The sequence below is a fragment of the Lissotriton helveticus genome, chromosome 2_1 (genome assembly GCF_964261635.1).
Source record: "Lissotriton helveticus chromosome 2_1, aLisHel1.1, whole genome shotgun sequence".
In the NCBI taxonomy this organism is placed as follows: domain Eukaryota; kingdom Metazoa; phylum Chordata; class Amphibia; order Caudata; family Salamandridae; genus Lissotriton; species Lissotriton helveticus.
The window spans coordinates 248,623,700-248,651,459 of record NC_136059.1 but is presented as its reverse complement, the minus strand read 5'-3'; the positions used below and the strand labels follow the sequence as shown (position 1 = coordinate 248,651,459).

The 27,760-nt window shown below is 43.0% G+C and overlaps 1 protein-coding gene across 2 annotated transcripts in view; it reads left to right on the top strand.

Moving 5' to 3' along the window:
- Positions 1-27,760, top strand: part of LOXHD1 (lipoxygenase homology PLAT domains 1) — a 1,099,077-nt gene that overhangs the window by 452,425 nt on the left and 618,892 nt on the right. For both annotated transcript variants that reach the window (XM_078674764.1, XM_078674763.1), the window contains 2 exons: positions 15,680-15,760; positions 16,781-16,965. In XM_078674764.1, the coding sequence (XP_078530890.1) occupies positions 15,680-15,760; positions 16,781-16,965 (266 nt within the window). The remainder of the gene's footprint in view (positions 1-15,679; positions 15,761-16,780; positions 16,966-27,760) is intronic.

Sequence of the window (27,760 nt, the reverse complement as noted above, 5' to 3'; positions counted from 1 at the left end):
CAATCAAGAAGACTATACTCTGCCTCCCTTTCACTTGCACATACTCCCCAGCAGCTACTGAAGGCAAAGTGGAGGACGCTCCTTCTCCCACATCACAGCAAAGACCTGGAAAAGCCTCCCCACGCCCCTCCGTACCATCCCCCTCACTTTCGCAATTCTGAATGGGCCTCAAGACCTGGCCTTTTGAATAAGTCTCCGGGGCTTTAAGCGCCTTGCAACCCTATTGGATGATTTACCACACATTATAAATCCTGATTGATTGATACTTCTTTTCTAAGTTTTATTCTTTACGCATGATTTAGGATATATGACCACAACTGCTCAAAAAAGCAATGGTAAGTCCTCAACCCAGTATTATGCTTATGATGTTACTAGGGTCAAATATACCTCAAGGTTAGTTGGCCGCTGTTGCCCACAAAACCTGTAAAGACATGAAAAACACTTAAAACTAGTTCACTAAAGTCAGCACAAAGACTTCACATGTAATGCTTAGTCCGGGTAAAATCATGCATTGTGGGAGTAGTGACACCCCCTGAAGAGCATGACATGCCTATAATGCTTATTGTCTTCTTCATGACTGCTAATGAACGGTGCCTAAATATTCAAATATCCTATCTAAAGTGCTGACTACTAGGTGGCCATTGTGCCTATGATGTAATAAAAACCAACCGGCAGGTGGCAATGTTTCTTGGTGTGCCCAGCTGGTAAGGATTTACCTTGGTCCTGTGTTTCATTGGATACTGTTAAGTTTTAAGGACTGACTTGGTGAAGTTCTGTTCAGTTTCCTACTTGATAACTCGTGGAAAAGGTGATTCCTTGCAGTAGCCACAGTATCACTCTACACACTATAACATACGTGAAATGTGTGAGGTGTGTCCTGAAGTTGGCATCAATTTGGAGAAAAAAACACAAAACATCTCCCAGGTATTCTGGTAGTATTTGGTTGGAGCTGAAGGTTTATTTTACAATAGACAGCCCAGTCACCAATTTCCTCCTGATGTCATAAGGATAGAAGAGCCAGGCCAAGGAATCCACAAAATAAATCCAAATAGAATCCAGCTGCAAGAAGCAGAAATCACAGAACCATCAGCATGGCCAAGGAGGCCATGAGGATGCCCAGCAGCGTGTTTGTTGTGCATTCAACAACACATCGTATCAGTGCGCAGTGCCTTCGCAAATCTTCGTGGAATGTGTACGGTAACCACGAGGCACAGATATGAAAGCTCCACCAGCATTCAGATGAAGCCCAGATGGCTCTCTCAGATCTTGGTTCAAGGAAGGCAATATGACTCCACTGGCCTCTTAGAGAAAAGCCTACCGAGCCCTCCTTACCAGCAAAATAAAGGAGGGAAAGTAAACTAATTGTCAGGGAGCTGAGCCAGAGCCCAGCCAAGGGTGTGGCAGGGCTCTAAGAGCTCATGCACAAGATGAGTCCTGGAAATGTTAGCTGTGTAAACTATGGAACAAGCACCATATGAAAATATGGTTCAATATTCAAAAAAGTGGTTTTCTTTAACAATCAGAATCATTTTAACTATGGCCCTGATTACAAGCAGTGGCGGCTGCTAGGGAACGTTGGCGCTGGGAGATTGGATTAGAAAAAAAAGAAAGAAAATAGGATTTACTTGCTGCTGCCTAGCCTCTGCCCTCCCTATGTTCCCGGCTCCCAGATTTCTCTGAGCCAATTATAACGCTGTTGTCCCCAGCTTGACAGTAGCATCGTGATTGGTCTGAGCGTCCTGTATGGCCATTCAGGCAGTGCCTGGAACAGTTCTCCACCCAACTTTGCAACACAGGCAGGTGGAGAAATGCTAAGTGCGCATGACCATTTGGCCGTCCCAAGACAGGCAGTCAAACTGTCAGGCGCACTTAGAGAGTGCTCATCGCTCCCCCTCCCCCTTCTGATGAGAGCCCAGTCCCACCCTAACCTGGCTCAATACTAAAAATAAAATGATAATTATGTTGCGATGTTATCATTTTCTTTTCCTTTTGCACTGCTTGGAGAGCAGTGGGACGGCCCTCCTCCTCCTTAGCAGAGGAGCCGCTGCTAATTACAAGTCAAACTGTGATTGATAGCACATGATAAATAATGATATCCTAGGGTTTGTTATTCATCGGGTACGATAAATAGCACCTATTATGAGTTGTTGGGGAATAAGATGCATATTTTGTTGTTTAACACATCAAAATCCACATGATACAGTAAATACTAAATCCATTTGCCCTGATAAATTTTGGCAGGTTTGACCTGCCGAAATTTAACAAAGCTTCTGGTATGTAACGTTTCAGATAGTTATCGGATGCAGTTAAGTACCTTTTAACTCATAATTCTTACACATGCATAAACAGGAGTTTCTCACAGGTCGAAATATAAGGAGCAACTCATAATCAGGCCGTTAGTAAATGAGGTGATATAATGGCATTGAGAGGCATTTTATTAAAAAGGACAGCTTTTTAACATGAACTTAACAATAGTCATGTCTCCTCATTCCCCACCATGACCACAATGCCATTAGTGACTTGCCAAGTCTGTTGTCATAGGCACCTTTTATGTGGCCTAGATTTTCAATAGTTCATGTTAGCATTAATATCAACGGGCCAGTGAGTAGAAAGTTGCTACACTACTCAAAGGTACTGTGCATTCAATGGAAACAATATGGCAGAAAAAATTATTCCTAGAATTGCGAATTTTGGTAAAACAGACAACAGTCTATTTAAATCAGATACAAGGAAGATGATCCTATTGCACACATCCTGAACTCACATATTTCAAAGTGAGTGCCGGGGCTTGTGTGTCCGCCGCTGCTTGTGGGCCTGCAGCACGGATTGTTCCACCCATGTACATAGCTTGAAAAATGTATAAGTGAATGAAGTTTGGTATGCCTTAACTCTGGGTGCCCTTTTCATTCTGAGTTCATAAAGGCCACTTTTAGAAAGTGGGTATTACTTTGCTTGGTCATCCCGTGTGCCTCTGCTGGAATGTGGATTGCCTGTCTGGTTTTGGGGACAACAGATGGTTGGGAGCGGGGTGGCTCCTGATAGTCTAGGTAGGTCAGGAAAGGGCTCAACACACCTGGATTGCAATGGGGAAGAGGGAGGGAATCTCCATGCACCTCAAAGGGCCTGGTCTGCCTCTGACAAAGCTGTCTCAATCTCCTGCCAGGAATTCACGCCAGAGACTGTCCAACTGGTTCTGGCCGGACACAGACACCCTCTGCCTGAAAGATCAAAGGATTTTTGGATACAAATGCTGAGTCCCAGACACCTGAATTTTAGAACTCATCTGGATCAAGAAGACTGCCAAGAAGAAGCGCCGGAGAAGCTGCAAAAGGAACTACTGCTTTGCTGGGTGCTTTGGTGGACTGACCTGCAGTGGCTGCTTTCTTGGGCAGTGAAAGGCCTGGACTGGGCTTTCTGCAACCGAAGTGGTGAGACTCTCCAAGGGCTTGAGGTAGAACTTGCCCCCTGTTCACGAAGTCTCAGGAACAGCAAAGACTTCAAGTTCTTCGACGGCAGCACTGGGGACTGTGTGTTTTGTGCTGCACGTGAATAACGACCCTCGATGACGTCTACGACGACCCTGCCGAACCAGTGTTCTGAAGGCACCGCAGAGGGCAGCGCCGCAATGCCGCACCGCGACCCTGGTCTCATCGACGACGCCTGCTGACGCCATCACCGAGCCGCTGCTTGCCCCGCGACCTGTGGACACCGCACTCCGCACCGCCTTGCTTCACGCCGAAGCTTTGGCCCCGCAGAGGGCACCGCCACAATGCCACACCGCGACCCTGGTCTCGCAGACGACGCCTGCTGAAGCCATCGCCAAGCCACTGCTCGCACCGCAACCTGTGGGCACCGCACTCTGCACCGCCTTGCTTCACGCCGAAGCTTTGGCACCACAGAGGGTACTGTCGCAATGCCGCACCGCGACCCTGGTCTCACCGACAAGGCCTGTTGACGCTGCCACCGAGCCTCTGCTCACACCGCAAACTGTGGGCACCGCCTCTCTACACGACGACGCCGTGGCCTTCCTGACGCCGCCGCTTCCCACTGAAATCGACACCACTGCCTGCACCGTGGTTCAGGGGCACCGCTCGTGAGTTAACATGATGCACCACCCTCATCCCACACCGCAGCCTTGGCCTACCCATGCCGGCGCCAACGACTCCAGCTCATCAGCCGATGACAGCGCTCCAGCAACGACAACTCCGCTGATTGCACCGTGAACTGCTAGCACTGTGACAAGCACCGCCTCCATCTCGCACCGCGACCCAGGTCTCACCGACGATGCCATCTGATGCCGCCACCGAGCCGCTGCTCGCACGGTGACCCGGGGACACTACACGCCGCACCGCTGGGCCTCACACCGCAGCACCCAACACCTGTTGGTGGTGGTGGTAGCCTGAGCTCCGCAATAGATGGTGCTCGTAGCAGCACAAGAGGAAAAGGTCACCTTGACGGGGCGCTGGGAAAGGTTGCCCATGCAGCATGTTGAGAAAGAGTGACCTATATACAAAAGAGTTGCTCAGTTGGGGAGGAAATTATTGAGTTTGATAACTTAGAGTGGGACGAATACGTCTTTGACCCTCATGAGAGCTCAGAGCTCTTTGGGAGCCTAGATGACAATTTGGACCTGGCATCTACCGCTGCAGAGGTGAAGTACTCCTTCGGGGGGATATGTTTAATCCTAATATGATAAAACGCCTGCAGAGCGGTGGCCCATGGACCATGTAGCTTAATGTTTGAAACTATGGGCCAGGAATTCTTAGGATAAAGATACCCACAATTTATTGAAAGCTGAGTGCCCCAAGCCAACCACTGGAGATAAGACCTGTTCTATACGCAACTTAGATTCTGAACATATAACCTGTTTGTTCAAGTTTGGAAAGGACCCCAGGAAAGGAGATTGAGAAGTGCCTGAAGCAGTGTCGGGAAAAGTCCTTGATATGCTTGATCCTTCGACTTGCATTCTTGATATGACCGAGGAGGCCAGAAGCAAGAATACTAAGGTCAACAAGGACCTTCTGAGAGGCGACGCTCAGCGTGCCATTTGGCTCAGACCAGTATGAGATGCGTAATCTGCTTAAAGGCTGTTTTTGATAGGGCTGACAGGAGGGGACTGTTGTCAGTCGCGGATCCTTTAGGTCCCAATATTCCTTCCTAGATCCGAGAAGCTATGGGAATTACAATAGGGGTTCCTGACCCAACTCAAGCCTCATAGAGGGAGGAAATCAAGATCCCCTGGTGGAAGATCAAGACCTCAAGGTACAGAATCTGAAGGTGAGCCCAATCCCCACAGTTGATTCTTCCCATGTAAAAGTTGGGGGAAGATTATGATTTTTCACCCGAAAATAACAGGAGACGGTTGGGTTTTTGTGACGTGACGGGTTTCAGAATAGAGTTCTGGTGAACACCTATACAACACAAACAGCCAAGATAATTGGCCTTAGATGCAGAAAAAACTTAACTAATAGACACAGAGGTGGCCAAGAAAGGGGGCTTTGATTCAAGTTGTAGAGTTAGAGGAGATGGAAGGTTTCAGGAATATGGTTTTTCTTGTGGAAAAAAGACAAGGGTTGGTGTCCTGTAATAAACTTAAGGGTCATAAACAAGTTCCTGGTTTACAACATTTCTATGTGTAAGGAATCCATCTGTTGAGGGACATCTTGCAGGAAAAAGATTGGGTAGTGAAATTGGGCTTAAAGGACACATACTTCTCTTGACAGATCTCTTTGAAGTTAGCAACTTTACTTTGCTAATTTCTTTTAGAAGGGTTTCAGACATTAAAGCTTTGGGCATTTGGGATAGATTATATTCTTTGGAAGGGATACCTTTTGGCATTTGGAAAAGGACTAAAACTTCACACTACCTAAGACAAATGACAGTCAGAGATATTTGAGATTCAGATGGAGAGATGTCCTATTCCAGTTCCTCTGCCTACCCTTCAGGCTGGCCTCTGCTCCTTAGTGTTTCACCAAGGTGATGTGACCAGTGGTGGCCTTCCTCAGAAAGAGGGACGTCTGACTAATAATTTATTTGGACCACATTTTGCTAACGTCCCAGGGCAGGTTAGAGCTTCTGAAACACTTGGCTTGGACAATAGACCTCTAAAAGAGTTTGGGATGTATAGTTAATGTAGAAAAGTCTATTATGGTCCCCACACAGAACATAGAGTTCCTGGGGTTTCAGGTGGATACACTTATCCCAGTTGATTCTTCCACAGAAGAAGGTAACAAAGATAAGGAAGGAGATAAGGGCAGTCTTGGCAAGGGTTGCGATCATCTTAAGTCACTAAGAACGAGTTTTGGGCCATTCAGGCCATTTCCCCAGGTCCTTGGCATTACAGGGGCTCAAGGTTCTGGGTTTGAGGAAAGGCTTATGGTATGGGGACTCACTGTCCTTGTTAATGGATGCTGAGAGGATCTGGAATGGTGGTTGTAAAATCTGGAGGCCTCAAATGGCAAGGCTGTGTTTGGGAATGTTTCCGATTTGATTCCGCAATCAGATGCCAGAAATTTGGGCTGGGGAGCAGGTTGGAACAATATACAGACAGGAGGAATATGGTCCAGTCAGGAACAGTTGTTTCACATAAATTGTTTAGAGATGCTGAAAGGCCTAAACACCTTGATGAGCTTCATGGATCTTTTGGCGAACACAGTGGCAGTGATTTGTCTAGACAGTTTTACAGCTGTGTCCTACATAAACCGATTGGGCGGATTAAGATCAAAGGTTCTGGCAGATCTGGTCACACTAATTCAGTATTTCTGTTGGAATCAGAAGATATTTCTGAGAGCAGAATACATTATGGGTCAGTAGAATGTAAGGCTGGACTGGAACTCAAGGTACCCCGGGGCCTTCAGCAACTGGAAATTGAATCCTGAGGTTTTCAGTCTGATTTAGAGACTATGGGGTCCTGTTCAGGTGGACATGTTTGCAAGCAGGTTAACATATCAGGTACCCAAGTACTACAGTTGGAGACTGGACCCCGGTGCAATGGCAGTAAACGCCCTTCTACAATATTAGGGAAAAGAGGGAGGCTAATCCTTTCCCCCCTTCCTGATGATCCAGAAAGTGTTGTAGTATCATTCTAGTGACACCCTTTTGGAGGTCTCTGGTTTGATTCCCAGGGATGATTGAACTTTCGGTAGCAATAACCTATCTGGTTCTGGTTTCTTTAGGTCTTTTGGTGAATTCAGAGGGAAAGGAGTACCCTTTGGGGTTAGAAGGGGATATTTTATCCCTATTTTCATGGGAGTGAGAAGCTATGCCTGTTGAAATATATGATGCCATAGGAGAGCAAGATACTGGTGTTTAGGGTCGATGGTGAGGAACGATTGTTACTGTCAAATATCAAACCCTATAAATCAGTCTCGACAGCTGCTTTAGCTAGAAGGGTGAGAGTAGTAATGAGTGAAGCCGGAGTAAATCTTTTCAGATTTGTGCCACACTCTGCGAGAGGTGCAATGGCTAGTAAGGTTTTCTGAGCAGGCAGTTTGCTAACAGGTGTTTTAAAAGCAGCAGATTGGTCTACTGGGATCACGTCCGCAAAATATTATTTAAGACCTGTGGAGCATATGGGTTGGGTGGCACTGGATGGCTTTAAACATGCATAATGGTAGCCTCCGGTCTTGTAATGAAATGGCGATTCTCCCATTAACATGCAAGGAGAATCTTGATTTCATTAAATACAATGGAGGCTAACATTATCCTACCCTCCTCACCCTATGAGAGAAAATAAAAAAAGAGAAGAAAGATATAATGGTAAAATAATTAGTAAGATAAAGGTATTTATTAAGTTTGTTAACAGGTTTATAATGGATAGTGTGATAGCATCAAGTGCTTCTGGATGAATTTTGAATTTCTATTTGCAGACAACTTATTATAAAGTTTGACAGAAGATAAAGATGTTATCCTGTTTCGTCGCAGCTTAAAGAGGATGATGACGGCGTGTCCTGTTTATATATATATATATTCTTCACCAAACAGTCCAGATTCAGCGCGCACATTCTCCCAGCCAGTGCGGTATTTCGAGATCGGACTTAACCTCGTAACAAACTCATCATCATGAAGGATGACCACACTCCACGATTCACCAGTAATTAAGCTTTATTTCAAGCGCAATTATCACCACTACCACCACCAACTTTTTAGCCAAGAAATGGCCTTGATCACAGTATCGTGAGTCCTTTGTTTGTTTCACCTTAATATACTTTTTCGATGTTAGCCCATTATGAGGCATTATGGGATTTGAAATTCTTACATCTATATGTACAATTACTTATGGATAGACACCTTTACAGTTACATGGATGGTCTCTTAAGATCGCATGCTTTCCTTAGTAGGTGTGCAGGCTTACTGTAGCCAAACTTGGGGTTACACATTAACAGAATTACTTCCTCTATCACATAACGGGATTAGTACCCTTATGCTATGACATTCATCCTCCTTTGTGAGTTACAGTTCTTAATATTGTTCTTAAATAGTGGTAATCACACTTATTACTGTGATCAAGGCCATTTCTTGGCAGAAACGTTGGTGGTGGTGATAATTGCGCTTGAAATAAAGTGCGGTAATCCTTCTTGATGAGAATATATATATATATATTCTATATAAATATATATATATATGAATGTTGTGGCAGCGATAGAAGGCTATTGTGAAATGCATTCCTCAGTTGTCTTTAATGAAATCAAGATTCTCTTTGAATAATAATTGGAGAATTAACTTTACCCCTGACTCTTCCTCAGGTCACTCCTGCCTTTACATGTCACCTAAAAAGTGGGAGCACGAGGCATCTGGAAATTTGTTTGTCCTGGTTAGATTGAGTTACAAGCTCCCTGCAGCTGGGACCAATCACTTGATCTGTTTCCCAGGGTCCGAAAATGTAATTAAACCGGGGTTGAGGGGGGCGTGCAGCCCTCACTCTGATCCATTTGCTCACTTGCAGGAGCAAGATGACCCTAGGTAAATAAAACTCCTTAGACCAATCAGAATGCTCCATTTTTGAATGTGCGTTCCTGCAAGAGTCTCCCGAGACTCTCATGGACCCATGGCAGTAGCAGGATTGGTAGGTTCTACTCACTACTCATTTGCAGGAAGAGGTGTGGCGCTGCGGCCATGGCGACTGACTCCGGAATCTGGGGATCATGGTTCGATCCCCGGTGCCGGTGGCAGATTAGCCCAGCACCATGTGACTCTGGGCAATAGCTTGCTTAATCTTCCCATCGGCCTCCAGCGCCTAGCGACCCTTACGGGTGATTGTTCGCGCTTTACAAATGTGGATTAGTATTAGTAGTTCTCCAATTTGGATGAACATCAGAACCTCAAGTCTTCACGAAAGTGATGACAGTGGTCACAGCCCATCTCAGAAGGTGTGGGATCCCTCTATTATTTTTCTTAGCCTAATGGCTGCTCAGAGCTAGTTCATCACAGATGATGTTGTATCTCCTAGAGTTTGCACCATGCCTACTGTTCCACTTGCACTTTTCCATCAACATGTTTAAGTATCATCTAGAGTTCTCTCAGTGCTTCCAGTTCATAGGTGCAGTAATGGATACAACACCCATCTAAGTTTTCTCTCTTCTACAGACCCCAGAATTGTGGTTATTTATTATATAGATCTCAGCCAGGAGTTCACATCTGAAGACCAGCTCTACATAGGGTACGAAGGCAAGGCGGTCCAAAAAATAACTTTTTCCCACTGGATGCTGTTTTGCATTAAGCTGTGCTATGCCCTTGTGAAGAAGGGGTCAACTGAGGGAATCCAAATCCATTCCATCTGTTAACATCATCCACTGCAGCCTTAGCCAGAGGTGTTGAGTTTTGCAAATTGGCGAGATTAACTTTCTTTCGCACCTTTGTCAAGCACTACTGTTTGAACTTAGAAGTCAGAAAGGATGGCCATTTCACTCATGTCTTTCAGTATTTCCTCATCTGATGTGCCTTTAAGACCCTCCGACTGGTGTGTGTTCTGCTTGGAAATCTATTAAAGAGGTCAGGAATCAGCAGATACACGTATCCATCAGAAGAAAAAGCTACTTATCTTTGGTAACAATCTTTCTGGTGAATAGTCTATCTATCTGCTCCGTGTTCTGAAGAAAGGTCAAACGGTTGTTAATAAGGTTACAAGTTAGATTGCTGCATTGATAAATCTGCTGATAACTTCCTTATTTCTGTTTTTAAACAATATTTATTGCAGATTTTTAAAAATTTTACATACATTTAGCCCAACCCCCCACCCACCTCCCCCCAGGAGACCAAGAGGTAATTATACATTCAAACATAGGAGGATACAGATCAAAACGCAGTAATTTTTCTAAAACAAGGAAATATGTACAAATATGGAAACAAGAAAGGAAAAAGAAAAGAGAGTAGTACATAAACATGAGAAGGTGAGAGGAAGAGGATCTCATAGAATCCCATCATATTCCTGTTTCTAATATCTCCTATTATTCTCTCTAGTCATTTTCTTCAATCCAGTCAAGTAGGGGACCCCAGATCTTCATCCCTCTTCTACGAGTATTATACCCTTTGTTTCTATAAATGGCAAATTCAAGACTACATGTCGCCAGCAGTCTGGCCCTCCATTGTATATATGACGGAGGTATTGGATCAAGCCAGGCTGATGCCACACACAAACGAAGCACCCCCATCGCAACAAAAATTAACCTATGTAATTGTTTTGGCCTTTCGTTGTTTGATACCCCCAGCATGATTTCTGATGTTGTGATGTTTACCTCATAATGCACTATCCCTGTGAGAAAACTTGATATTTCAGCGATTAGATTAGTTAGCGAGTCACAGGAGGCAAACATATGAATGATATCTGCCGCGGGGAGTGAGCAACGTAGACAGGTTGTGCCTTTCCCAGTTCCCCACTTAGCTAATTTAAATGGGGTATAATACAATGAAAAAAAGGTCTTATAATATTGTGCTTGAAGCCTTATAGACATAAGGTAAGAGAGTGACATTTCATATGAATATGCCAAACTTTGGTTAGATAATCCAAGTTTGGTCTGCCATGCCATTATATGTTTATTCATATCATCTGGTAACAGTGCATTCATAACCCCATAGATCTCACCAATTTTTAAGGGTATTTCCCTATGTAAGTTTCTTATAAAAGAACACGGTTGAAATTTAATCCGGCCACCCCCTTTCTTTAGAATAACTTTAATTCGGCAAATGATTTGAATCCAATAGGCGTAAAAAAACAGCCAAATTGGGTAATCCCCAGATCATTCCATTTCTTTATATAATTGTCGTGGAAAATCTCAGGAAGATCTGAGTTCAGATTCACGGGAGTATAATAGGAGTAACGACCTATTCCTAATAGCTTCTTGACATTCCCCCATACTTTGATAACATTATTGATAGTCTTAAATTTGACTTTTTTAAAATACCCGTCATTAACATGACGCCATAGACATCCAGCGGCCCCTTCTCCCAGAATAAGTTCTTGTGGGGTTGATATATTACCGCTTCCTCGGTTGCCAGTTATAAGACTCAAGCTATACCTTAATACTGTGGCCCAGTAGTATAGTTTGAAGTTGGGAAGAGCCCAGCCTCCACGTTCTCTTGTGTTAGTGAGCCACCGCAATGCCCTGCGCGGTCGATTATATTCCCAAATAAATCTAGAAAACAGTGTATCTATATTTTTAAACACCAGTGGGGAAAATTCTAAACAAATAGCCTGAAAAAAATACAGAAATTTAGGTAAAAACAGCATCTTGACTACATTAGTTCGACCACCAATAGTTAAATGGAGATTGTTCAGTCTGGTCAGCGCTTTCTTGGTCCTTTGTATAAGTGGATCTATATTGATGCTGACAATGAGTTCTATAGCAGCACAGATACTGACCCCCAAATATGTTGCCTTTTCAGTTACCCTAGAATCATTCATCATGATCTTACTGTTCAACACAATCTGTGTCTTACTAGCATTCAGTTTGTACCCAGAGGCTTCACCAAAGAGTAGTGCTTCTGTTTCTATTATATTTATGGCATTTATAGGGTCCCCTGTAACAATGGCGATGTCATCAGCATATCCTAGGCATTTTGTACCCATATCATGTACTAAGATGGGAGGAATAAATGCATTATTTTCCAACCTCCGGATAAATGTATCTATATAAATAGCAAATAAAAGGGGTGAGCAAGGGCATCCTTGTCTAGTCCCCCTAGTAATAATGAAATTTTCTGACAAAGTCCCGTTAATCAAGATGCTGGCTCTGGGGTTTACATACAGCTGTTTAATAGCAATTATAAATTTTTCACCAATACCGCAGTTTGCCATTGCCGCCCACAGGAACTTCCAGGAGACCCTATCAAATGCCTTTTCCGCATCTAGCAAGATGAGTGCCATAGGGTCTCCTGTAGTTCCCGTGCAGTCAAAGAGAGAAATAACTCTTTGTACATGGTCAATAGTAGACCTTCCTGGCACGAACCCGTGTTGCCTCTCAGAGACTATTTTATGAATCAAGGGTGCCAGCCGAGATGCTAATATTTTAGAATAAATTTTGGAATCCCCGTTTATCAGAGTAATTGGTCGGTAAGATCCCATTTCCTGTTGGTTTTTATTTTTCTTCGGAAAAACTACTATTTTGGCTAATGACCATGACCTCGGTGTGTTCCCCCCTTGCCCAACTTCCTTATTTCTGTTAAAAACTGCCAAGAACTGATGTCAAGTTGTCGAGGTGGGTGCTATATGGCTGTAGTGAAATTACTGCTACTCCACTTCCAGCTTTGAGGTGGAGTCGGCACACCCCTGGGAGATATAGATCATAAGTTTCTTGATCAAGTCTGGTGCCTGAGATATTCAAGAGGTGAGGAATTTGCAGGTAGATAGAGTATTCACCAGAAAGATTATAAGCGAATGTTTTCATTGAGCTTGCTGATGTGCTAGATGGAGGGAGGACATGTCAGGGAGCCGCAAGCCTTGTGCTGTTGTGGCAGCTTGTAATTTTGAGAGTTTGAGCCTTGGTTTTTTTTACCCACCCAGGTAAAGTCTTTCATGCCACAAGGGATGATTTGCAGGATAGCAGATAGAGTAAGAAAGGTGGTGTCCCTCGCAGGTAAATGAACCTTGGGATGACCCATCTTGATTACTTGTACTCTCTCCTACAGAGAAAGCTGTAATAATGATTGAAGGGGGAAATAATTTCTGTCTTGAGTAAGAAGGGTTGTAAATTGCCTAGTATCATGTTCTGTATTGCCTGCATTGATCAGAGCATCTAGGTACTTCATGTTGGTTGTCAACCATGTGCGGCCATGATTGCCAGTGGACGCACATATCAACAGGAAGTATTTCACCCTTATTCCTGTTATTACCCTTATTCTGTATCCCAAAAATGTGGAGAATGTGGCAACTATTGACATTAATGCTAGTATCAAAGTATTTGGGTTTTTGAGGGTGAGCAATATATCCTATGCTTACAGCATCATTTTGGGCTGCCTTGCTATGGTGTCTATGCTCCTGATGATATCTGTTGTCTTATTGTTGCTGCTAATTATGCCAGTGCAATAAGGAACAATAAGTGGGACAATGAGCACCCCTGTAATAAACGTATACAAAAACCATTTGCAAAAAAAACAAGCATGAGCAAAGCCAAAAGGTCAGCAGCCAACTCTAGACTTACTGTCTTTACCAAAGTTTGTTCTAGTTTCCTGCCAGGGACATTCATGCCTTGCATTGCTGATCATGTCAAGAACGCTCAGTAATATATGTCCCACCCTAATAAGAGCCTGGGGGCCCTGCAACTCTTTAGTAAATGGGCTGACAGGGCAGGGTTTTCTGAATGCAGAGTCAGCTGAGGCTGCTGTGTCAGAAACCTTGATGTCTCCCCACCTCTAGGGCCCCCGGCGGGCCCCAGTCTTTATAGATCAGAGCAACGTGGCAGTGTCGCAATTGATGGTCTTCCATCTCACCTGCCTTTCCCTGCCTGTCTCCTCAGAATCCTGACAGGCGAACAAAGGTGGGTGATGCCCTGCCTGTGCCAACTGTTGTCTTCCCTGTCAGTCTGCAGAGGACATCAGCTGGCAGAGGGATGTCCGACCATGCTGATGCTGCATCTCGAGAGCCTTTATCTGCACCACACCTGCTTTAGAGTGCAGGTTCTTGTTGGGAAGTGGAGGGAAGGATCAGAGAGTGGAGGAGTGCCAGGACATCAGGCATTCTTTCCATTTTTATGTGGACAGGGGTAGAATGGGAAATGACGAGAGCATCTTATATGTGGGTGGTAGGGCACAAGGTAACTATGCATGGGCATGGAGCACAGGATAGCGGGGCTGAGACTGAGAGACCGTATTTTATAAACCTTTGCATGACTCCTCTACTTCTGTGCTGCTGATTTGAGGAATATTTGGGGATATATGTATCTAACGTAAAATTGCAGATGTGTAACTGAATAAAGGGGATGTTGTGTATGGGTCTGGCAAAGAGCCATTAGTGTGAATGACTAGATTCTAAATCCATTAATTTGCTGTTATGACGTAGCAACAGTTGTTAACAAAAGCTGGTACCCACTATTGCTATGCCATATAGAAATTCAGGCTGTGCTAGCGGGGCTCTATTAGAGCTTGCAAGAGCAGTGCTCAAAAGCAGGGAGCAGAGCTGCTGGAGGAGACTGATGGGAAGGCCCAGACAGTAGTGGGAGTGGGTGGCAGGAGGCCAGGTTTTCTAAAAAAAACATTTGAGATAGGGGGAGGGGCTATGTTGTGTATGGCTCCCCATTACTCCTCTGCCCCTCTGTATCAGTTGAAAGAAAGGTCAGATAATTTTGGAGGCCTTACATACCATAACATTATACATGGGGGAAAAAGAGAATTTCTGGATGTTTTTCACCTCGAGGTTCTGAATAACATCACAGACAACTTGGGCTTCCCTCTCGTTGTCTATTTGATGTCACTCAGAACCCCTCGGTAAACAACCTTCACGTAACTTCCATGGAGTTCTGGGTGAAACCCAAGAAAACTCAATCTTTGGAGTCTTTGTCTATTTGATATTTCTTTGAACACTTTGGTGAAAAGTATGCCCTTATTCACAATTCTACATTCTCCATCTATAATCCTATATACAGGCGTAAAATAAGGACAGTACAGTCGCCCTAATAATACAACTTGTTGTAGTAGAAATTAAAAGTCTTGAGAATCATTCTTCACAATGTGAAACTGGCATCTATGCAATAACAAATGGCTGAATATTCAATATGGGTAGAGGAACTCAGTCACAAAATTAAATACTGTATTATTATGTGCTATCTACAATATCTTCTACATAGTGTCAATGCAGTGATGGTTTTCTGATGTCCGCGGGTGCTGCCTTAGAAGATGACCGCTACCTTTTATTGTTGATATCAGTTGTGTTGAATAAAAGAAACCATTTTGGAAGTCCTATGGAATGAGGCACAAGGTATGCATCTACTTGAGCCTGTATTGCATTTCTTCCAAAATTTGTTGTATGAACGTTTCTGACACTGTGCTGGCACACCTGTCAACTCAAGATCATTCCAGTCTATTTAATACAATCAGGCAAACAAGTGGAAAAACCTTCAAAATTATAGGTATAAAAAAAGATACTAAGACAATTGAATATTTTTCTGACGTCCTTAGGGTTGACAGGTCTGCAATATCTGGACAGTGGTGCTGGTCTGTGTCTAATGCTTATTTGGATGTATATTTACAGGAGTAGGACAGCCTTTGAGAGGACGAAAACGGATGTGTTCCGGGTTAAAACAAATAATGTTGGACCATTGAAGAAAATAAGGTACAGTTACTATGTATTAGATATAGAATCTAGAAAAAAAAATGCTGTCGTCAGTGATGAAAGCACAAGATATTTTATATTTGGACATTAAAAATAGAGCAAGGGCCATTTTTAATCTTCACAAGTGATCAATATTCTCCAGGGGTACAAAATCTAGTAGATTGAAAAATATTGTTCTCTTTCTCAGGACACATACAATGCATACTGTTTATAAGCAACTGAATTTGCTTCTATGCTTTTCCTTATAGCTTCTTGAAGCATCCAATGGTCAACTGCAATCTTCTCTCAAATGATATATACCCATTCCCCAAACTTTACTCTGAGACCCATTAACAACCAAGTCAAGATCTTGTCTGGCTGTGTGTTTCTTTCCCACGTCTATACCTCAGTTTCTAATTTTCTGTTCTTCCACAACCCATCATGTGGGCCTCAATGATAGATTTCTTAGTTATCTGGTGATGCCAAAGATGATAGCTACCAAACCCATCAGCCATCTTTCCCTGTCCTTGCTATTCTATGACAAATTTCATTTGAGCAAAAAAAACATTATACTTTGTTCCTTTATGCTGATATAGCGACAACAATTATCCAAATTAAGCAACAAAGTGCCTCAGTACAGGCATTCTGGTGGTACAATATTAAGTGCATAGTCAATATATTACGGGAAATATTTTTTTACCAATTAGTAGAGATTTTTTGTCAACAGTATGCCTGGACTCCATGCCAATCTGCAAATTATGTTAAGTGTTCAAAGAACATTTTAACTGTTAGGAATAGTATTACCTTCAATTTGTTAATTTGACTTCAATTTAGGAAAGGACACGTTTTCATCTGTGTCTGGTATATTGTCACCTGTACCATTTGGTTAAGATTTAAGGCGTGAGGAGTGGGAAGACGTAGGAACCTGTTCATAATAAAGAATTGGAGGATGTTGTTCAATAGTAATTTTAATGTATTCCAGACTTTTGATTACCAATAGAACTTGGATGGTAAGGTTCTGTATTTTTTAATTCACAATAGAATTGAGCATGATAACACAGGCATGAATGCAAGCTGGTTCCTGGATCGCGTGGTCGTGACTGACATGAACAGACCTCACCTCCGCTTCTACTTCTCTTGTAACAACTGGCTGAGCAAGGAAGAGGGTGATGGACTTTTTGTGCGAGATCTCCTCGGCAGCCTCAATCCCATGGATGTTCCCAAAAGTAAGTATCACATGCTGCAGTGCAGTGTAGGCATCTCACAACATTAGTCGTGTAGGTCATATCTGCAGTAAAACTTTACACACTGCAATGGTACATACAGCCTTGATGGGCTGTCGTAACAAATAGTTTGATACCCAAGGTAAGTGAATCTTCATTTACTTTTGTAAAGGAGATTGCAGATGTTTTTCAGAATGAGGAGACATGTTTTTAAAGTATTAAAACTAGACACATATGCTAGCTCAGCTTCCTAATCTGCTTTTTAACATATATTTTCTCACAGTCTTTGTAAATGCGATGTAATGCGATGTAAAACTCTCATATTATAATTTTATTCATTATTGACATTGTGGCTTAACATCTATTCACTAAAGATTTATAACTGTCTCCTTTTTCATAAATTAGTTTCAATCACTTTAAGCAAAGTTTTGACATTGACCTTATGTTGCAAAAAAGACAGATTTTGATATCGGTCTGTGGACCCAAACATATCATTTCCTTCTAATAAAGAATTTGCCATGTTGTCTTCAGACTCATGTCCCTTAGTTTTGCTTTTAAACCTCAAATTAACAACCATCAAAGACAAGCAGTTTATTTTGACAACAGTTTTGTGATTTGGCTACATTTTCTGACCACCTGACATTCAATAATCTATGTATGCTGTCTATCTCATGGCCTTCTGTAGAGCTTCCTTCCCATTAAGGCAGAGGACAACTATTGGTATTGAATCAGAATATCGAGATTTTAATATTGACCTAACCAAAATATCGATTACGACATTATTGTGAAGCTAAGTATATATAGGGAAGTACAGACGTGCTATTAGTAATTCACAGTTAAGTACTTTGTGACATATATCTTCAAGATACTTAGATATGAGTTAACAATAGTAAATGTATTCTTACTTACATGCACAATATTGAGGTAGTCTGTATATTGTTCTTAAAATTCTGAATTATTTTGTCTGAGACACTATTTTGTATCTTTGACATAACTGTAAAGATCCAATTTCCAGTCAATTTGATGATCAAATAGCTTTATTTGAGAATCAAGGCAGATACCTCCAGCACAGCTTCACAGCTCAAAGATCAACTCCTATAATCAAAAGCTAACATTCTATCCTAGCAACATAGGTAACGTTCTAATGATGACATGCAGATGCACTCAACTCTACACATCTCCCTACTTAACATACACTAAATAAATTATACATTCTAATCATATTTAAGGAATATAATTCATTTCCATTTTTTATATTCAAAAGACATCAATCTTCAGAAACATGAACCGGAGCACGACATTTGCATATGTTTCCAGTACTCCAAGCTGATCCATCGGATAGGATAACAACATTTCTTTTTATAGACTTCACTTGAATCGGTGCAGAAAATTTGCTGTCACCCTTTGTAGTTTCACCACCACGTTTTATGGTCAACCAATCACCAATCTCAAATGTAATATCTTTCACACTCTTCCTATCATTATAATGTCTAGTAGATTTAGCTTGCATTTTAACTACTTTATCTTCCACAGCAGTTCTGTCCACCCACACACAATCTTTCACTTTCAACCAACCAGGAACCTCTTTGACACCAGGCTGGCTATTGCACTCGGTGGTTGCCGCGAGCAGTATGGGATTTGGATCTATAAGGTGTTTCTGGAATAACTCGACACAAAATTGGAACCCCAATGTGGGTTGGAAGTATCACCACATTTAAAATCTCAACACTTTGGAAGATTTAGCCTTGATGAAGTCGTGGGATCACGCCCCAATAGCGACGAAACACGTGTTGGCTGTGGCAGAAACCAAAAGAATAAAAGCCTGAAAAGAAAAGATCACAAGAATTTGTCTATACTTTGTTTTGAAATTATTGTGTCTTTACGTTAACGGGGAAACCTTATGAACACATAACGTGTGCTTGGAAGTGAAGAAGATCTCTTTGACACCAGGTTCACATCCCTTTAAAGAAATAAATGGAGAAACACCTGTTATTGAATGCGGCGTAATCCTGTAAGACCACACCAATTTTTTTAATTCTTCATGCCAAGACAATCCATTAGACAGGGACAACTGGATATTATCCATAATCAATCGGTTAATTCGTTCCACTAAACCATTAGCTTGTGGCCTAAATAGGGCAACCCTCTCATTAATGATCCCAAATTTAGAAAGAAATTCCTGCATTTCTTTCGACACCAATTGCACACCCTTATCTGACACTAGTGTCTTGGGTATCCCTTCATTCATAAACACCCTTTCCATAAAATCAACAACTCTTTGAGTAATTATAAATTCTGTGCTTTCCACCACAAACCATTTAGAATGGTAGTCAACAATGACCATCAAAAACTTGCTACGAGTACCAAGCTTAACAATTGGCCCAAGAAAATGAATCGCCACTCTTTCCCATGTACATTTGGGAAAAGTTGTAGACACCAATGAAGGCTGCCTTACAACTTTAGTTTTATCCGCTTGAGCACAAGTGTAATACTCTCTTACTGCATCCTCAATCTCTCTATCCATTCCAGGCCACCAATACGATTGTCGGACCCTTCTCTTAGGCATATTCCTGCCTAAGTGTCCCTCGTGAGCAATATTTATAATTTTCCCTCTCAGACTTGCTGGTGGTACAAATTGATATCTCCTCAATAGTTTTCCTTCACTTACACTCAGTTCAGCTTCAACATGGTAGAAACATCTGAATCTTACATCTTCAATAATGTTTTGATGCCACCCATGAGAAACACAAGTAACCACTTGTTGTAAAAGTTCTTCATTTGACATTGCATGTGTCCATTCCTCCTTGCTAAAAGCATGTTCAACTCCTTTAACATCATGTACTACATCAATCATGTCGTCCATATTATTTTCCACACCCTCAACTGGTATTCTAGATAAATAGTCTGTTACTACATTCCTGAGACCCTTAAAATATTCAACAACAAAATTGAAATCAAGTACTGACAAGATCCACCTTGAAATCCTAGGGGTAACATTTCCTTCTAATCCTCTGCCCCCTTTGAAAAGATGAACTAGCGGTTTATGATCATTTCGCACATGAAAAGGAAGACCCCATACAAAGTACTTAAAGTGCCTAATCCCCCAACAACACGCTAAGGCCTCCCTCTCTATCACAGAATATGATAGTTCCACATCTCGCAATCTTCTGGAAGCAAATCCAATGATCATTTCCTCACCATTACTCAACTGAGTCAAAACAGCTCCAACCCCTACTGCACTTGCATCAGTAGTAACAAAAGTCTTATCCATAACATTAAAATGCCCAAGAGTAGGAGCACTAATGATGCTTCTTTTAATGTTAATAAATGCCTTGTCACAACTCTCATTCCAAGTAAAAATAACTCCTTTCTTCATCTATCTTCTAACACCTTATCAGGAAATATAAGGCTGAGATTGCGCAGGCTAAACAGGACTACTTTGTGACCCTGACATCCTCGCTCTCTTCGCCGAAGGAGCTTTTTAAAATTGTTGACTCTCTTGTCAACCTACAGGCCCCTGACCCTGTCGTACCTTCGCAGGACTTATGCGACAGGATTGCCTCTTTTTTCCACACTAAGATAGAGGACATCCACTTAGCTCTTGAAAAACAAAGAGCCTGTATTAGTGTACCCACGGATATGGCTGAGATAAACTTGCCAGCCACTGACCCTCATTCATTGGGTTCCTTGGATTCTTTCCCACCCCTTACTTCTGAGGATCTTGAAATCTTGACCGATAAGATTAAATCCGGTTCCCCCTTGGACACTTGCCCACTGAAAATCATCAAGCAGTGTAGGGAGACCCTTTTACCACCGCTGCTAGGAATAATGAATCTAGCTATAAGAAATGGTGTCTTCCCGTTGGAGTGGAAGAAGGCAGTGGTAAAACCACTGCTAAAAAAGGCCTCCCTTGACCCGGAGGTCTTAAAAAACTTCCGCCCAATCTCGTTGCTTCCTGCTCCGGCAAAGATGCTTGAAGCTCATCTGAACAAGCATCTTGCGGCTTTTGTGGAATGCGCGGGCTGCTTGGACTCCTCCCAGCATGGATTTAGGAGGGGGTATAGCACCGAGTCGGCCCTCACCATTGTGCTTGACAACATCCGTAGGACAGTGGACGGGGGCCAGACCACCCTCCTGGTCCTTTTGGATCTGACTGCCGCCTTCGACACCCTCTCTCCCTCAGTACTTACATCTCGTCTGAGGGACGTGGGGGTGGGGGGGGCGGCCCTGGATCTACTGACCTCTTTCCTCGCTGGGAGGGAGCAAAGAGTCAAACTGGGCGGGTTTCTATCTCCATCCCGATCTGTGCCATGTGGGGTCCCTCAAGGGTCGGCTCTTAGTCCGACCCTGTTTAACATCTATGTGACCCCCCTGGCCAGACTTATAAGATCTTATGGGATGGAGGTAGTTTCCTATGCTGATGACACCCAAATCCTCGTCTCTCTCTCCCATTCAGATGTGCAGACCGCCTCCAAGTTTAGATCTTGTATGGAGGCGGTTGGTCACTGGATGATCCAGAACTCTCTCAAACTGAATGGGGAGAAGACTGAGGTGATGGTGTTTGGAGGGAGCAATAACATCTGGTCAGATAGTTGGTGGCCTAACTCGCTCGGAGCTTGCCCTTCCCCTACAACATCTGCCAAGAATCTGGGGGTGATGATAGACCCGGTTCTGGATATGAATGGCCAGGTGAGTAGAACCATCTCCACCTGCTGGGGCCTAATCCATACCCTTAGAAGGATTAGGAAATATCTATCATTAAAATCCAGAAATCAGGTAGCTGTGGCATTAATAGGCTCGCGGCTAGACTACTGTAATGCGCTGTATGCGGGGCTGAAAAAGAGCCTCCTGCAGCGCTTACAGGTGGTCCAAAATGCCACAGCAAGATTTGTCTTGGACGCTCCCAGGCGTACTTCGGCCACGCTAGCCAGGAAAACACTGCACTGGCTTCCGGTAGAACACCGAGTACGGTTCAAGGTCCTATGTATGACCTATAGAGCCATCACAAAAAATGGTGACTCTGGGGTAAGTTCCATCATTTCTAACTACATCCCTGGAAGGAACTTGCGTTCCTCCGGGAAACTGCTTCTCTCAGCCCCTCGTATACGAAGAGCTAAATGGGGCGGCAGGGCCTTCTCCACTCTTGCCCCTAAATGGTGGAACGAACTCCCTTTGGATCTTAGGTCCCTACCCACATTACAGGCATTTCGTGGTGCACTTAAAACCCGCCTCTTCCTGCAAGCCTATGTGTGATGGATGATTGGTTCTACTTTCTGATTTTATTGTTAGGCGCCTTGATACCTTCGGGTTATTGTTTTTGCGCGTTACAAATTATTTTCATTCATTCATTCATCTACAGTCTCAGTGGTTCAACAATTTCTGTAAAACCCTTGACAAATTTTGAGCAATACTCAGCAAGTCCTAAAAATGACTTAAGCTGATCCTTATTTTTTGGAATGGGAGAGTCTCTAACTGCAGCAATGATACATTTTTTAGGCTTAATACCATCTTTGCAAATTTCGTATCCAAGATACGTCACACTATCTTTTCTTAACTGACATTTTTCTTTCTTTATGGTCAGTCCATTATCATCCATTCTTTTCAATACCTCATTCAGAACAATATCATGGTGTACACTGCCTTTTCCTACAATTAACCCCTTCGCCACTGGCGGGATTCCCCCGCTGTGCTGGGGGTTAGGGGGGTGCGTACAGCGCCCCCATGCTCATGACGAGGTCAGCTCGTCATGAGCCACGGCGCTCCGGTGCTCATGACAAGCTGAGCTCGTCATGACCGCGCCCGTTCCAATGGAATGTTCAGCACAGCAGGGGAATCAGCCCAGCGTGCGAGCGTTCCATCTAACGGGCGCTTGAGCACCGGAGCGCCGTGGCTCATGACGAGCTGAGCTCGTCATGAGCGTCCAAGAGGTTAAAACATCACCCTGAAAACACAACACATCATTCATGTCTCCAAACATCCTCTCCATCTCTCTCTGAAATACCGCAGAGGCGGATGCTAACCCAAAAGGCATCCTACAATACCGATATGCCCCTAACAGCGTCACAAAAGAGGTAAGATGTCTTGATCCACTTTCCAAATATATCTGATGATACGCAGAAGACATATCGATCACACTGAAAACAGTACCACCACCCATAGCTGTTAGCATTTCAGAAATATTTGGCAAAGGTCGTCTATCTACCCAAATATTTCTGTTTAAATCGCGTTAAGTCCACACACAAACAAATTTTGTCCTTTGGCGCTACGATAATCGGGGCCATCCACTCGGAGGCCTCGATTGGTTCAATAATTCCTTGAGCACGGAGTTTTTTAAGTTAACATTGCAATGATTCTCTCATTAAATGGGGTACATTTCTAACTTTGGGTACTACTGGAATAGCATTTCTCTTTAAAATAATTTTATGCGAGAAGTTTTTCAATTTCCCAAGGTCATCAGAGTAGACTCTTGAGTACTTTTCAAATAAATCATTTTGATAGATAGAATTAATAGAGTGCACAAGAGCAGACATTACAGGTTCTTCAGCATTAGGGTTGAGGATAATGTTTAAATCCTTTTGATGGCGCCAGCCCAACAAATTCGAACCTAGTTTGGTTAAATACACCCTTCCATATACTTTCTTTCCTTTAAAGAATATTAACATCCATTTGAGGCCAATTATATCAATAGTTTTTCTTCCATACCCGACAGCTCTGATGTCAGGCTTATTCCATGAATTAACATCAGATTTACTTTTCCACACTTCATTATTCGTTTCCATAGATAACAAAGTGTAAAGACTCCCTGAATCAACTAGCATATTAACATCATATGAGTCTAATTTTATGATGCAGTGAGGCTTGGTCAACAATTCTGTGCTTTCTCTAACCACATCACAATCCAAAACTGAATTTTCAGAATGTGATTCTAAATCATTACTGTACACTTGATCATATTTAGTAGAGTCACTGTAACCATCAACACATAACATAAGCTCCCGCATATTATCAGTAACATCACCCACTTCATGTACTTGATCTGATTGCATCTGTCCCGACTGGATCTTGGTCCTACACGCTTTGGCAAGATGTCCCCGTTTTCCACAAATTCTACACAAGACATTCCTCGCAGCACAATTGGGACTAGAAGCAATGTGACCAGGTGCCCCACAACGGTAACACTTAACAGTCCTCATCTCAAATTTTGGAATATTATTATTACCTACAGATCTATCAATTTTGACAGGATTTTTTATAGGATATTTCTCTATTTGCTTAACTAATATAGTTTCATCAACATAGGCTTGAGTTTCACATTTCCTATTATTCTGATCTCTACTTAATGATCTCTACAAACTTCCATTTCCTTAATCCATATCTGAGTACGTTCTAGACTTTTAGCGATTTGAATTGCCTCTTCTAGAGACGGATCTTTAATGAGAAGTTTTTCTTGTATTCTCTTATTGTTAATATATCTTACTATTTGGTCTCGAATAAGAGAATCTGCTAGGTTTTCAAATTGGCATGTAAGAGATAGACCCCTTAATGCAGCAACATAGGTACCAATATCCTCATCAACTTTCTATTTGCGACTAAAAAATGTATGCCTCTCAAGAACCACATTCACTTTAGTAGTAAAGCGTAACTCTAACATTTTCATTGACATTTCATATAGATTAATGGGTTGACCATCTCCCTTTCCTAGAGAGATCTCAGGTAGATCTTCATAAAATCAACGCCCTTCAACTCCAAGATGATGGAGTAATATAGCTTGTTTTCTTATGGGTTCATATTTATCTGCCCCAGTAGCCAAAATGTAAGTCAAAAATAGTTTTTTCGGAGCAGGAGCTACGCTAGCAACCAAGATGGCCGCATAAGCTCCCGGCTCCGTCGACCTCCGTCGCTGGTGGATATATCCTGAACTTAATCCTGACCTCCCGCCAGACTCCCGTGTGTCCGAATCGTCACTGAGTCCAGGAACGCAATCCCGGAGTCTTTATCACCTTTTTTGACGAAGTTACACCGTCTGTCATTTTCGGGCCTTCTCCAGACTGTAAGCCGGGGCCTCGAGTACTGACCCAGCCGGGTTTCAGTTGAACAACATCGGCCGCGGATACCTGGCAGGGTCCGGTCTCATTGGAGTGACACAAATTCTCGATCCTGGTGGTTGTCTCGAGTCCCTGCGTATATTCGCTAGACAGCGACGAGACGTGGATGCCGTGGTGAGTGGGGGTCCGGTTCCTGGGACCCTGCTGCAGCCCTCGGGGTCCGCGGGGGGGGCCCCCCGCTCTCGGCAGCGGTGTAAAGAGCGCACAGCCTGACAGTCGCCAGTCGACTTCGCCCACCCCACTCCAGTTGGTTTCCCCGGAGTAGCCGGCCTCCGGGGTTGATGATCTGCTTTGTCATCGATTAAGCGGAGATGGATCGGACGGCGTGTGGACCGACACTGGGGACCGTCATGGCCGCCATCGGGGCTCTTCACTGGCAAATGGAGGCTGCTCTCCACAACCTAACCGTACGCATTGAGACTGTTTGTTCGAGACCGGACCCTAGCCCAGAGTCAGACCCACACTATATGGTGACCCCCGCAAAGTTTGATTTTATCCGGGAGGAGAACCCCGAGCATCGTTCTAATCTGACGCCTATTATATCTGCGCAACTACAGCGGCCCGCGACTGGAGCCCCTGACCAGCCAGCAAACTCGGCAAAGTCATCGCCCTCACAGGACTTATTTCTTTCTTCGTTTCTGGGGACCTCCATCGATATTCATTGGATTGACTTTTGTATCCCTGATAGACTTCGAGACTTGACTCTTCTGACCCTTTCATGCTATATTGATCCTCTCCCCTTTCTACAACGTTCTGACTCCTTTGCTATTGTGCTGGTCCTATCGGAGAGGGTTTGTGTGATAGATCGTAGAGGCCAGGGTTGAACTTGACTGTCTTAATTCTGTGCAGAGACTTCCTTTGACACTGCTGGGTGGTATCGGTGGGAGTGAGGGCCATATGGGATTCTGTTTTTTTTGGCTTTGGTGTACTGACTGTGTTCGACAATGGGATTTGCTGCCTCTGTTATGTCTGGGGCTGGGCGGGATGGTATTTTCTCTCCTGGTGATTTCTCCATCAGTTTGCTTATAAGTCTGCTTTACCTCTCTTAGTACCATGGTGGGGAACGTCTGTTCGCGGCGGGGGGGAGGGGAGTCCGGGAGCCCGCATTGGGTCGTAAGATATTCCTCCTCCGTCTTTTCCCTTCCTTGGGGTGTAGTTTAGGGGGCGACAGGCACACTGATAGTGGGGTTAGGTCGTAGCCATCCGCAGGGGTGCAGGGTGGTGGGTTGTGTTTTTATTTTTTATTTTGCCTTTCTTTTGTTCTATGACCTATCTTTCCCTTTTCCCCTCTCCACAAGAGATGTGGCATATTCTCCTGAGCCTGTTGTTATGCATATTCGGGTGTCGAGTGTCTAATTTTCTATCCTGTATCCTTGGTGGGCAGATTCTGATAATGTTTGCTTATGGTTATTTGTCTTGTATTGTTTTGACCCAGCTCCGGCTGGTATTGATACTTTCCAGAGGCCTACAATTAGATTGTATTTCTTCTTTTCATCTGCCCGTTCGCCACTGTAATATGTTATACCAATGATACCCGAAATGTACATTTCTACTCTTGTGTTATAATTAATAAAAATATATATAAAAAAAAAAATAGTTTTTTCCAATCCTTCCAAGGGATCGCCGGAAACATCAGGAGTAGGAAGAAACTTGGAGGAGCAGACATGGATTGATCACCCATAATGATAAAAAAAAGAATTAGAATATATATAATACAATGTACCTGGAAGGAAAGTGTTGGTTAAGAAAACAACAAATTAAAAAAATAAGTTAATATAAAAAAATAAAACAATAGTTTAAAATACCAAACCAGAATATTTGATGTCTTCTATTTATAATTCCTTTCCAGTCCTTCTATTTATAATTCCAAAGACTACTAAACTGTTGTAGTCTTTTCAAGTTCAATACTTTCAAACTGTAGAAAACAGTTCTCCTCTTTTCTTCAAATACAAATATTCCTCAAGATAGATGCAGTTTTCTAAAGTCGCGATCATATTTTGATAAAAATGATCGTAAAGTAATGTTTTTCTAATGAAAATCCGCTCAATCTCTTAAAATGGCCGCCAAAAGAAACACTCAGTCCTCTTTTCAAGGGAAATAGGCCTTGCTGCGAAGAAAATCCAATATGGCCGCAAAAAGAAACACTCGGTCCACTTTTCAAGGAAGGTAGAGCTTCCTTCGAAGAAAATCCAATATGGCCGCCGAAAAAAACACTAGGGATGTAATGGTCCTATGACCCTAGATTCAGCACCAACATGTTTCAGCCCTTTTTACCTGGCCTAAATAACTCCGGGGCTTTCGTCAGGGTGGGATGTAATAATGTTACTTCCCCCAGAGACGTGAGTGCATATACGCTATTTGTCTAGTGCACTTCTAAGTGTTTAAAATTGGAACAAGCCTAATACTTGCCACCAGTCTGGATGAGGACTTACCTATGCAGAAAAAGGGAGATAATATACATTTGTTATTATGTACAATTTCACTGACATTGAATCACCATCCTCACACGGTCCCCCCTGGAGCCATTGTTGTAATGGTGTCAGGGTTTTACCCACACTCCAATTTTTTTTAATATCAAACATCATGCTGCTGTGGTTAAATCATACGTATTTTGCGTTTATCATGCCATGTGCATTCCTGTGGCTTTCACAAGTGCTATGGGTTGTGCATGCATGCATTATTTCATTCACAAT